At 44.9% G+C, this 12324-nt stretch overlaps 1 protein-coding gene across 2 annotated transcripts in view; it reads right to left on the bottom strand.

The window, feature by feature from the left end:
• Positions 1–12324, bottom strand: part of EXOC4 (exocyst complex component 4) — a 790055-nt gene that overhangs the window by 552064 nt on the left and 225667 nt on the right. For both annotated transcript variants that reach the window (XM_019509628.1, XM_019509629.1), the window contains exons 8-9: positions 9525–9670; positions 5400–5488 (exon numbers count right to left, since the gene is read on the bottom strand). In XM_019509628.1, the coding sequence (XP_019365173.1) occupies positions 5400–5488; positions 9525–9670 (235 nt within the window). The remainder of the gene's footprint in view (positions 1–5399; positions 5489–9524; positions 9671–12324) is intronic.

Below are 12324 nucleotides of genomic sequence, written 5' to 3'. Positions count from 1 at the left end.
AAGCCCAGATATTTGACACTACTAGTTCATATCAAGGTCGACTTCACTAAGGCCTGCACTAGCATAGATAAGAGGGAGGCTGGATGCCATTTTCCATGCTGATCAGTACCCTCAAGGCTCTTCACATTTTCACAGCACATAAAATTTCTTTACAAGTTCTCCTGATAAACTGAACTGAGGCCACAGTTCTTCTGAATACGCCATATAACTACACAAACTCCTTTCAGGTCCCCCTTGCCGAGAGGAAATCAGATATATTTAAAAACAGCCCATAACCAACAGCATCTTTGACAAAATGATGCCGGGCTAGAAATTATCAACAACCAAGCATCGTTGTGCTAGGTGTCTGCTGGCAAGATGTTTTATGCCCAAAGTAATTTCCGACTTCAGGTGTTCTGAATCCTGCACACACAGGAATACCCACGGGTAGGCAAGATAATCAGCTCCCGTTATACAACTTGCTTAAGAGAAGGCAACAAAGAAGTAACAAACTGTGCTTTAATTTTTGGCTCTCTCTTTTTCCTGGATTTTTATTTTTGTAACTTTGAGTTGTCTCCAAAATCCTGCTCCTCTTTGCTGCCTCCCTTCGATCCTGGCATAAAACACACACAAACTGCGGCCATGTGCATTTCTGAAAGGCAGACTCCAGTACCTTCCACACCGGACAGCCGTGCTAGGAGCCACATGAATACCAAGAGTGAGAATTCGTGGACTACGTGCATGTACCGCACCAAGGACTCCAGATCTGGGTTGGGGTTTTAGGCCAGTGGTTTTCAACCTTTTTTCTTCTGTGGACCTCTAAAAATTACAAATGGAGGTGTGCACCCTTTGAATTGTAAGTGTGTGTAGTCACATACTTTTGACTGATCGTGGTCATTTTTCATGGACCCCTCAGATATAGTCTGCAGACCCCCAGGGACCTGCAGACCACACATTGAAGACCGTTGTTTTAGGCATTACTGTAAAAACAAGTAGATGCGTCATGATTTTTTTCCAGGATGGGGGTCAAGTAAAAATTTAAAAAAGCAATACAAGGAAAAAAGCAACATCCTTCCACATCCTGGTGAAGGCCTGAAGAAGGGAACAACTGCCCAAAAGCTTGCAAAGAACTTTGCTCCAACTACTCAGTTGGTTTAATAAAAAATATCACATCTACCCAAAGAACCACGTCTGTCTATGCCCTTAGACCAACACGGCTACAACCAAAAACCCTGCATCTTCCACATCCTAAACTCATCTAGTACAATAAGAGCCAGGATTTCAAAGCAACTGCAAAGACGCTCTCTCCCCTACTGGACTGGCCCAAGACCATTTTTATCCCTAGAAATTCCATTTCCAAAGCACCGTGTAAACAAATGCAATGCTCTGATGCCGCAGCCGGCAAAGCAAATAAAACTCTGGCTTCCATCTACCAATCCATCTCAAGCAAGACCCTAGAAGCCATCTGCCCGCTTTACCCTGCCTTGGTGAGACTGCAGCTGGAGTACTGAGTCCAATTCTGGGCTCTGCACTTTAGAAAGGATGCGGAGAAGCTTGAGAGAGTCCAGAGGAGGGCCATGGACTTGATTAGAGGTCAAGAGAGCAGGCCTTATGAGAAGAGGCTGAGAGGCATGGGACTCTTCAGCCTGGGAAGCAAAGGCTCAGCGGGGGCTTGGTGGCAGCCTGTAAGTATATCGGGGGGGGGGGTGCACCAGAAACTGGGAGAATGACTGTTCAACAGGGCACCCCAAGGGAAGACAAGGCCTAATGGTTGCAAACTGCTGGAAGACCATTTTAGACTGGACATAAGGAAAAACTTCTTTACTGTCTGAGTCTCCAGAGTCTGGAATAGAATTCCCCCAGAAGTGGTGCAAGCAGCTACTTTGGATATCCTTAAGAAAACGCCTGGATGCTTATCTAGCTGGGATCATCTGATCTCAGCTGACTTCCTGCCCCTTGGGCAGGGGGCTGGACCCGATGAGCTCATGAGGTCCCCTCCAGCCCTAATATCTATGAAGTCTACGAAATGAAACAGACTGGGGACATAATGTTCATGCACGGCAACTACCGAGCAGACACCCCTGAAATGGATTGCAACAGCTTTGACAATGCACAGCAAGATGCAATCGATTTAAAGCTGATAAAAGGAACACTACCCAAAGGAAAGTGTGAGCAGTCCTTAAATGTAATTTTCACAACTGGAATCTGACCAAGAAACTAAGATAACAAGCCCACTCTTGCAAAGAGAAGAAAAAAAGAACAGCATTATGGGAATTTTAATGAACATAAGCAATTAGGAGTTTAGTTGTAGAACACATGCAAAAACAATATCCAACACAATCACACCCTTGCCACCATGCTGTAAAAGCTCAAAGGCAGGAAATCGATTTTCTAAACTTCACGGTGTTTTAAAATGACAAAATTCTTCCAAGTAACTTGACACAACTTAAACAAAAGCAAAGCAATCCAGGGCCTGGTTCGTCTACCACCGATTGATTTCAAAAGGATCAAACTTTAAAACATGCATGCTTCCAACCCTAACTCGTGTGCAACGGGGGCTCTGCCAACAGTGGGTGATCACATATTTCAGGCCACAAGGAAAAAGTTAAAGACAAAGTGTCACCCTTCCCTTTGTGCATTATAAGGCAATTTAAATTAAATTCCCATTTCAAGAATTTGCCATGAATTGAGTATTTAGGAGGTGGTAGTACAGAAACTGATACTTTGAAGATGCTTTTGGCAGATTTCCGCTCCTACCTCAACATTGCACCTTTCCTCCCTAAGGCCACAGTCTGTGGATAAGACTATTGACAAGAGAAACTTGCAGGAGTCTGGTCTTCAGAGGAAAGATGGCCACATGCCAGCCTTGCCCCAACCTGACTGAATAATTCAATTATTTTTAAAAAGGTAAAATTGAAATGCAGATCTTGCTGTGGCCCAGGGCTCAAGTAGATAAATGGACTAGTTGAAAGGGAACAGCAGTTTCTAATGGGAAGAGAGAGGCTTGAACATTTTTATCATAAAGAGTTACGAGGGAAAACTTCTCTCTGTGGCTAAATAGCAAATATTTCTTGCAAAATTCACCTGTCTCCATCCTTCCTGAGCCCCTCCATTCAAACTTCTCATGTCCTCTTGCATCATATTCAAGGTCTTAATACTCATCCCCAGCCACATTTGGGAATCTTGAACCCATGCATAGATTTAGTTATGGATCTATAAAGGCCCACACATTTCCAGCCCAATCTTAGGTCAATCCTTGTGATTTCTCCTTCCCATCCTCTCTAGCGCTATACCTAGGGCAGTCTCCATGGCTATCTATCAAGTGCCCTCTTCTGTCCTACTGATGTTCCCCTAGAACACTTCTTTTCAGAAATCCTCCTCCCCCCATTTCTCTTTAAAGCATTGTCCCCCAGCCTGTCCTCCTTTGGGGACTCCTTACAGGATGAGGACTTAAAGTAGTTAGCTATTCAGAGCAACATTTCTCATGCAGGTTGGAAAAGCTGGGTTTTTGATTGTAGCCGGGTTGGTCCAAGGACACAGGCAGGCATGGTTCCGAGTAGATGTGAGATTTTTTTATTAGAGTAGTTGGAAAAAAGTTCTTAGCAAGCTTTCGGGTTGGAAAAGCACATGCCATAAAGGAACAGCTCCATGCAAAAATAGCTCTCAAAGTAACAGTGGCATAATTAAAAACCCAAACACTTCCACAATTCATCCCAGCACCTGGGTCTGAAGACAAGCAGGTGGGATAGGTTAATACTACTGTTTTCTAACGTGTTTCTAGTCCATATAAGATTAATTGAAAACCAGCCTACTCATGAAGCCACAGACTGATTCTCCTTGAAGACGGCAATTGGAATAACACTCGCTAGACCTAGAGCCCTGGAGGGAAATAGCAAGACTGTCGTGGGTGGAGGGCTCTTGCCTGGTGGTAACTTCTCTCAGGATCTCCTGGGTTCCTAGAGATGGGACCTGTTACTCCATCTCAACAGCAGGATGCAGTTGTTTGTATTGAAAAATGAAAGGCAGGGGACATGCTACGTAGTACTTTGAAGACTGTTGTACTGCACTGGACAACTCAACTGAATTAAGAATGGAAAATGTTACATTAGAAAGGCAAGGATTTTGCTAAATTTGAGAGCAGAACTGTGCAACTGCAACAGGAAAAAACTTTTGCAGTTCCCTTCTGCATGGTATCTGATCACCTCCGCTTAGTACGGCAGTGTTTTACTTATCCTGTTCTTTAATGGGATTTAATACAGCCACAGAGACATCATCATGTCTGTCACCATGAGCAAGTGTGTGACACATTTCTACCGCTCACAGCTTTAGCCTGCAAGGTGAAGGGCTGTTTGGTCGGATTCCTCCTAAGTGTGCCTTGACTGTGATAAGGCACCTCAAAAAGAGTATCTTCACCTCTCCCTTTTTCTGATGAGCTACCAAATCACAATGCGGGACAACTATCAATATCAAATATCTATCTTACGGGTTTATATGGAACCAACCGCGTTCCAGGCTAGAACTTGGTCTCTGCCCATAACATTTGGGCAATAATGGCTTCAAACAGAGGTTTCATATCACACTCATTACATGGTGACAAATGCAGTATAAGAAACTGGATCAGTTATACAGAGCCAAACCAACTTGGATTTTTGTACAGATATTTTTGTGAAGATCTTCTCTAATATCTCACTCATTCCGATTCTTGCAAACAAAGATCTCCCTTGTAGGATACAGCTGACAGGAAGAAGCTTGCAGTTGTGCTGTGTTCGGTGGACAGACACCTCTATACCTATTTGTACAAGAGTATGCACAAACCATTTTGCACAAACAACACAAGCCAAAAAGAATATCGCAGCTCTCCAAATCCACCATTAAAAAAAAGCGTGCACATTTAAGAGGGCGACGGAAACCTTCCTCCTTTGAGCAGCTGAGCCATGTAAAGTAGTGTGTGCCCCTCATTGCCAACAGAGCTGGTTCTTTGGCTCAAAGCAGACTCAGGCTTTCAGACACAAAAGGTCCCAAGCTTCAGCCCATGCAAATAATCTAACACAACATTTGCCACAAACTTTATGGAAATTAAATTTCAGGTAAGGAAACAAACATCAAGCTTTCAAACGTGTTATTTATATTAAGATTCTTCTCCATTTCAATTATGGTTTGAACAGTGTCCTATTCGAACTCAGACCTTTAGCCTATACTATGAGGTTGGGGGGCGGAGGAGGAAGAAATGCACAAGTTTTCCCCACCTACTTCGAGTGAATAAAAGATTACGAGCTGACCAGGTTTGCAGAGTCCTGCACTACGGCCTTACACATGGTTAGTTCAACAGATGCTACCAATTTCTGAGGCCAGCATAGGGAAGGCCTATAGATTCTTGGCAAAAGGAATCAACCAAGCGAACGAGTGATCCAGCTGCCCACCTTGAAGTTCTCCGCTCTTGCTGTAGAGCTCCCGTCTCTGCTCGCGCAAGTAGGCGCTCATGCTAATAGCATGGAAGGACGACTCAAACCTGCAATAAAAAGAATCCAGTCAGTCCACTAACACACAGCTCCTTTTCTGCAGACACAGGCCAGAGCTATAGTAGAAGGACTCTGCAGGTACACCGTACTACACCAGAGCGCACAATACAGACTGCTGCTGTCAATGCTGTATTTTTGCCAACACAATCTATTCTAGCCTTCCCCAAGGAATATAACCTCTGCTGGCAAAAACACAGCAAAGCTAGGATGGTTGCCAATTCTTGTGCTTTCTCTTTCCCATCCTTTCTACCACATCATCACTCTCCGGGCCGGCCAAACCAGGCTGGCAAGTCAGCAGTGGAAACCGCCGCAAGGGACAAGCTGTTCCATTCGACCAGGTAAAAAAGTTACCGTTATCATGTCACTAAGAAGCGAGGTGCATTTGAAGCAGAAATGAACCAGCAAACTGGTGGAACCCACAGAACCCCATCCCTGCACGGACAACATCCCAGATATTAACAAAGAAATGCTGAAGACACCGAGTGAATGCCAACAACACTTCTCTGGAAAACTGGGAGAAGCACAATATGCATGTCTGGGTTTTCTTGCTCTAGCAGTTGGCAAGACAGACCCACTGGGGATGGCCTGTGGAAGGATCCACACTGCTGAGGATCTACCCCAAATGCTGTCAGCAGTAGCAGTTGGGGAAAAGGTAGAAAGCAGCAGTCTTTCAGTTTCCCAATCAGAGCAAGGAGCTACACCCAAAATGCGAAACCTTGGACACCTCCTCTCTGGGGAGCAAGAGCAGCCAAGCAGGAAGGCTTTGGAGACTCGCCTCACCCTCTTCTTCACAGCTCTGAAACCAAGACATTGCATTTTTCCCCTCTCACTTCCAGTATTAGCACTGGTTGTCAGGTTTCCAAATCACAACCATCTGCCTCATCTCACAGGGCTCCTCATTTCCTCCCTCCCCTTTTTCTTGGTCCTTCTACTAGGTTCCAGGTCCTCACTCCCATCTCTTACTCAGGGACACCTTCCCACCTCCTACACCTCTTTTATTCTATCAGTTATTTGTGGTTGAGTTTCAAAACAGTTTTGTTAAATAGAAATAAAACAAAATGTTTCAGCTAATAGGTTGAACGCTCCAACGCTCGTGAAATGTGTATTTATCATTGTGCTGCTTGTACATCTTATCCCGTTCCAGCTTTCTTTCATATGAGGGCATGTGCCACGTGGCATGCGTCTGCTCTCCACTAGGAGCTACTACAGTAGTAACTGCTATATATGGGGGGCCTTTTATGTGAGGAGCTCGAAATCCATTAAATTAGCTATGCTATGTTACAAACTTACGAGTCCTAGGCCCACTTCACAGATGGGGAAAGTGAGGCACAGAACAATTACACAGATTGCCCATGTGCCAGCAAGTCAGCCTCAGAGCAGGGAAAAGATTGTGAAGTCCTGATGTGTCCTGTTGCACTGCTAAACCGTGCTCCTCTTCTGAGACATGCTATCCAGCAGCTACAAGATTAGCTTTCGGGAAGAGATCCCAACCTCTTACATATCAAACATCTCTATCAGTCTGAGAGTGAGAGTGAGGTTTCATCTTCTGTTCAACTGATTTCCAAAGTGAGGAATCTAAAAGCAGATATTCTTATGACAAGCGGATGGCTTCTCTAAACTGGAAACAGGTGATGAAAATGCAAGAGAGCCTTGCAGTCTGGAGAGAGAAAACCCCCCACTAAAGATGGAAAAGACGAGAAGAATAACACTTTATCAAACATGTACATCCCTTGACGGACTAAGAAATTCCATTTCAACGGAGAGATTTCCATAGATAGGTGACAGCTGACAGGAGGCAGATAACAGAATGAGAGATCCCAATAAGCACTGCTGTCACCAAGGTGCCAGCAGTGACTTAGTGACAAGGGTAGGAGTGCTAGGAGGTGTGCTGTTCTTATTTGGTTAGGCACCTTCACTTTAACCAATTATACCTAACTTCATTCTTACCCGACAGAAATGAGTGTGCACAGGCTTCAGGCACCGCATGCGAAACAATATTTTCCTCCAACCAAGAGAAGCAGAGGACGCTGTAGGATTAGTGTGATAAGCCATGGAGGAAGGCTGAACAGCCCCATGTTGCTCCAAAGCATGTTACCTGCAAGCCATTTTAGGTAGAGAATTCATCCAGAGAGGAGCCTGGACAACCTCCTGGAGTATGGAGTTGTGGGGGTATGAAGGATTTGGGGGGAGGCAAAACAGTGGCAATGAGGACCACCAGCAGCCCACCGGAGTCAGCCTGATGTCAGGTGAACTGGCTGGCTAGCCGGCAATGCGCCAGGGATCTTCATTTCACTGTGTACGTTGAAGCGCGATTATGTGCACCCTGGGCCTGGCAAATGGACCTCTGAGGCACCACTAGCAAAGAAAAAGTATCTGCACTAGTGGTCTCAGAAACAGGAGAGCAGAGACGGCTAGCTGATTCTTAATAGTTGAAAGAAAGCAGGGAGCCAACTTCAGCTGTAAGTCATTTGCAAATGAGTTATGCAGAAGCCAGTACACTTGCCATCCCCTGCTCAATAAAAACAGTGGCTCCAGCAAGGCGAAGAAGCAGTAACAAAAAGCAGGTCTGTCCCCAAGGGTTCACGCCACCAGAAGGAATGCAAGCCACTCGCATTTCTGTAGTCCTCTTACTTCCAGCCACAGCCCGGGGAAACGAGGGAGCTTGTCTGTGAAGGCGGCCCCTGGGCTTTGGAGAACCCAACCCTCTGGCTCTGGCAAGGCCAAGGGAGTAACACAGTCTATTGCTCTCACTTCCATAGGTTTTCAGCTTCCTCGGCCTTATATTGGCTGGATTTGTTAACCCTGGCTCTTGATACCTTCCTTCTCCCCTCATTAATTTTCTTACATGTATTACAATGAGGCAAGGATTTCTTTTACTGAACTAACTGCATAGTTGGGATAGAGTTAGGCAAGCTTTCAAATACAAAACTTTCTTCAGCATATTACAGTAACACCCAAAAGCTCCAATGACAGTGATACTTCACTGTGAAGAGTGGTTCAATCACCATAAAAGTTAGAGTTACTGTCTATAGAAATAATATTACTACCTGCACCATAAGGTTTAGGTTAGCGAATCAGCAGATGGGCAGGAAACTCAGCATAGCTTCCCTGAGCACTTTAAACAACAGGACCAACTTTCTCAACCTACCAGCCTCTCTCCTTGGTCCTCACGGACCTTGCTGCAAGTGAAATCACTCCTCCTCCCAGCTCCCTGCACCTTCCCACACCTCCTCTTACATTCTTCTCTGAGCCACTCAGCTCTTCTCTACTCGTTCAATTAAAATAGTCCTCCAAAACTTAAAAAGAAAATTAGGGATCTGATTAACAGTCTCTGTCTGCATGAAACTGAGACTGTTATTTATCTTGTTCTCTCTTTCCCTCTCCACCCCTTTCCTGTGCGTTCTCCCCAATGCGCTTCTGTCTCGACTTAGACTATAAGCTCATCTGGGCAGGTCTGGGGTCTCCCTGGGAGTCTATACACATGTTCCAGGGTTGAGAGGCACGCCAAGTCTCAGAGTTGCTCTAATTAAAACACCTGCAGTGTCACGTGTATTAAGCACCCTGAGCTTCAAAACGGCAGCAGGGGCACTTTAACTAAAGCTCGTTCGACAGGTTTCAGTTAAAGCGCCCCTGCTGCCATTCTAGGACTCTGCATGTGTGTGATACATGCGCACTAATTAGCATGCTCCAGCAGACTTGAGCAGACTCAATCAAGTCTGCTCCATTGCGTGCTAATTAGCACATGCCAGTGCAGTGGTCCATCACGTGTGCAGGTGCCCACTATGGTTTCATACAGACACCAATATAATGGGATCCCTGAGCGAAGCCTTTGGAAACGGCTGTAGCAAACAACAAAGAATCAGTGTACAGGTCTGGGGCAGGAAGAGATCTCAGCTGAGTTCCAGCTATGACGGTTCACTTCTCTCTGAAGCCTGACATACCCTAGTATACATGTCTGAAATTGCTATTAGTAGTGCATGCTCTGGACAATCTCAGGTGTGGCTCCGGCAACAGGGCAGAACTTACTTGAACAGAGGGTTTTTCAGCCTTTGAGGTTTCTTCTTTGCAAAGAATGATGCAAACTCTCGCCCCGAGCTGGCATAGCTGAGCTGAGCGGATGGCTCCGAGGCAGTCCGAGTGTTCTTCATATCCAAATATTCAGTCAGCAGCATCTGGGAGCAGAGAGGAAACGGAAAGGGTATTTGAAACAGACCAGCAATGCAGATCTTGCTTGCAAATCCTCAGTGGCTTAAAAGCGTGCTGCTGGTCTGAAGAAAATATGACAGCTAGTAAAATTGGCAAAAGTGCATAAATGACTTGAGTTCTATTTTCAAAACAGGGAGGCACTTAGGAACCAAGATCTACTGACTTTCTGCCATGAAGAAATATTGCCACAATTCCCCACTGCTGCCAAGGCAGGTTCAATTCCACTAACAGCAACATTTCAAATTCAACCGTAGCCTGGCAGCTAATACTTACAGATCTACTATTACTACCAGGGTTGTGTGTGTTGTCGCGGCACTTAAAAACATAAGGGCTTCCCACCTTGCTAATCCCAGTGGATTAGCTCTCGGAGACATCAAACCAATGGTCTCCATCAGAGATTGGTACTGGCGCCTCTCCTTTTCTATCTGTACTTTGATGACCTGCCTGCAACCGACTCAATGAAAGTTGGTTTACACTGATGTCCGTGCCTTTGCCACCCAAGCTTGTGACTAAGTGTGGTATTTGCACCTGATGGAGATGTGCGACTGATGGATGACTGAGGATTTGACTCCTCCTCAAAGGACAGGAAAGTCTAGACTGGTCCAGGAGGGAGAGAACATCCATGAGGCTTCCTGGTTGCAATGGGTTTAGCTCTGGCCTCCTGCGAGATTACTCTCTGTAACCTGGTACAGCCCAGAGATCCCCAAGAGAAAAAGGATCTGCCACATCTTGCTATTTAAGTCTGAGCTACCTGGTCAAATATTAAATAAGTCCAATCACTCTACACCTAAGCCCCAGGTTGAAACATGTCAGCAAGAGAGAGCTGAGATGAAGTGGAAAGTGTTACTCAGAACTGAAATCTGAAATCCAACTAATGATTTCTACCTGCACGCACTATGATCCTGTGTAAAATTAAGAATCGAGATGAAAGCAGTTGGTGTATTCCCGGTCCAGTCAAAATGAATGTGTTGCATGCAAAGGGTCCTATACTGTAAAATAAAATTGCATGGCAAGGTTTCATATATCACCTCCAAATGACTGCCAGACCAAATGCCCTTCTTTTAACCGATAAAAATTGGATTTTTGCTTTGTCTAAAAAGTGAAACAAAAAAAATCCAGGTGTCAGAGTGAATTCTCTTCCCTTAGTTAACACCTCCTCTAGTCCACTTCACTACAAGTCGGTCTAAAGGAGAAACTGCGTTGCAAAAATCCCCGTTCCCTTCAATGAAGGGAGCAGGGAGCAGACGGAGTTATCAGGTAATACGGACTGGGTCGGCAGTTAACAATTAGGAATGGGAATAAATCCCTGCTCATTCATCCTTTGCTTCCCCCTCCCCTTTCTTCACACCTCCAATACAGCTTGCTTTTCTCATTACGTACAGAAACTTGGGTGCACGCATTCAGAAAACTTTAGGCATTTCAGGCCACTGGTAATGCATTTCACACTATTTTGAACAAACTATATCCAGCCAAAGAGCGTGCAGTGTAATGGAGAAGAATACATGAATAGTGTGCTGCCTGTATTTAAACAAATTATAAAGAAATAATATCTAGGCAAATGATACCATGCCACTAATCGGAAACGATCGAGCATTGCTCTAAAAAGACACAGCATAATTAAATAAAGATAACTTGACTGAAATTCCTAACATCACTCAATTAAAACTTCACCTGAGAGAAAGCTTTTAAATGCATACATTATTGTTGCAGTATAAAAACAATCACTGCACTAATTTTTCTAACAGTAATTTAGCAGTTGTGCTCTGTATTCTCTAGTTGGCTCTTTGCCTTGCTTGCTTGAATTAACCTCTAAAATCACCATAAAAATGCCATTTTAAAAACTTTTCCAAAACAGGAAAGGGCAAGGGGGAGGGGAGGAAATCACTTAGCAATTTTACTCGTTCCACAAAGAGTGCTGTTTCATGCTGATGATATCACCAAACCCAGTGGTGGTAAGAAAAAGGGCGTTTATATATAACTTTGTGATTTACTTAATGGAGGAAAACGTTTGGTCTCCAATGTAAATTGATGCAAGAGGCAAGGATTCCTTTTATTGGACAAACTATGTAGTTGGGATGAAGTTGGACAAGCTTTCGAATGCAAGACGTTCTTCATTAGGTCGCACATTGACGAGTTTCTTTAACCTTCACCCCAACGATTTCCAGACCATCATGGCTACATTACCGTTACACTAACGTGAATTTAGAAAGTGAACGTGTTATACCTGTAACCAGGGTGATACGGCATGCATTAGCACTGGTGGGTAAGTCAACACTTACAGGATTCATAAGATGAACCCAGCGATTTCAAATAGGAATCCATAGGATCTCCAGGAGTCAAAAAAGCCTGTGCGCACTGCAAGGTAGCAGCACAGGAAACATTTGAATGTACAGCACACGGTGCCACAGACGGGTCTGCGGGGTCACATATTGCATGGCCACGCTTGTCTGGATGTGGCCATTGGGGCCAGCTCCGGCATGGCTTCCAGTCACATCCTGGGAAGGCTGGTGCTTTCTTCTCCAGGGGATGGGAATCAAACTGCTGACATCCAGAACAGCACAGCAGTCTGCTCAGCTCCCAAGTCTTGTTTTGGGCACTGCAGTTCCCCCGGTCCTCATTC

This window comes from Gavialis gangeticus, unplaced genomic scaffold (assembly GCF_001723915.1).
Source record: "Gavialis gangeticus isolate Ggan-Ray unplaced genomic scaffold, GavGan_comp1, whole genome shotgun sequence".
Lineage (NCBI taxonomy): Eukaryota > Metazoa > Chordata > Crocodylia > Gavialidae > Gavialis > Gavialis gangeticus.
Note: the sequence above shows the minus strand (reverse complement) of the source record. Positions and strands in the feature narration are given on the sequence as shown.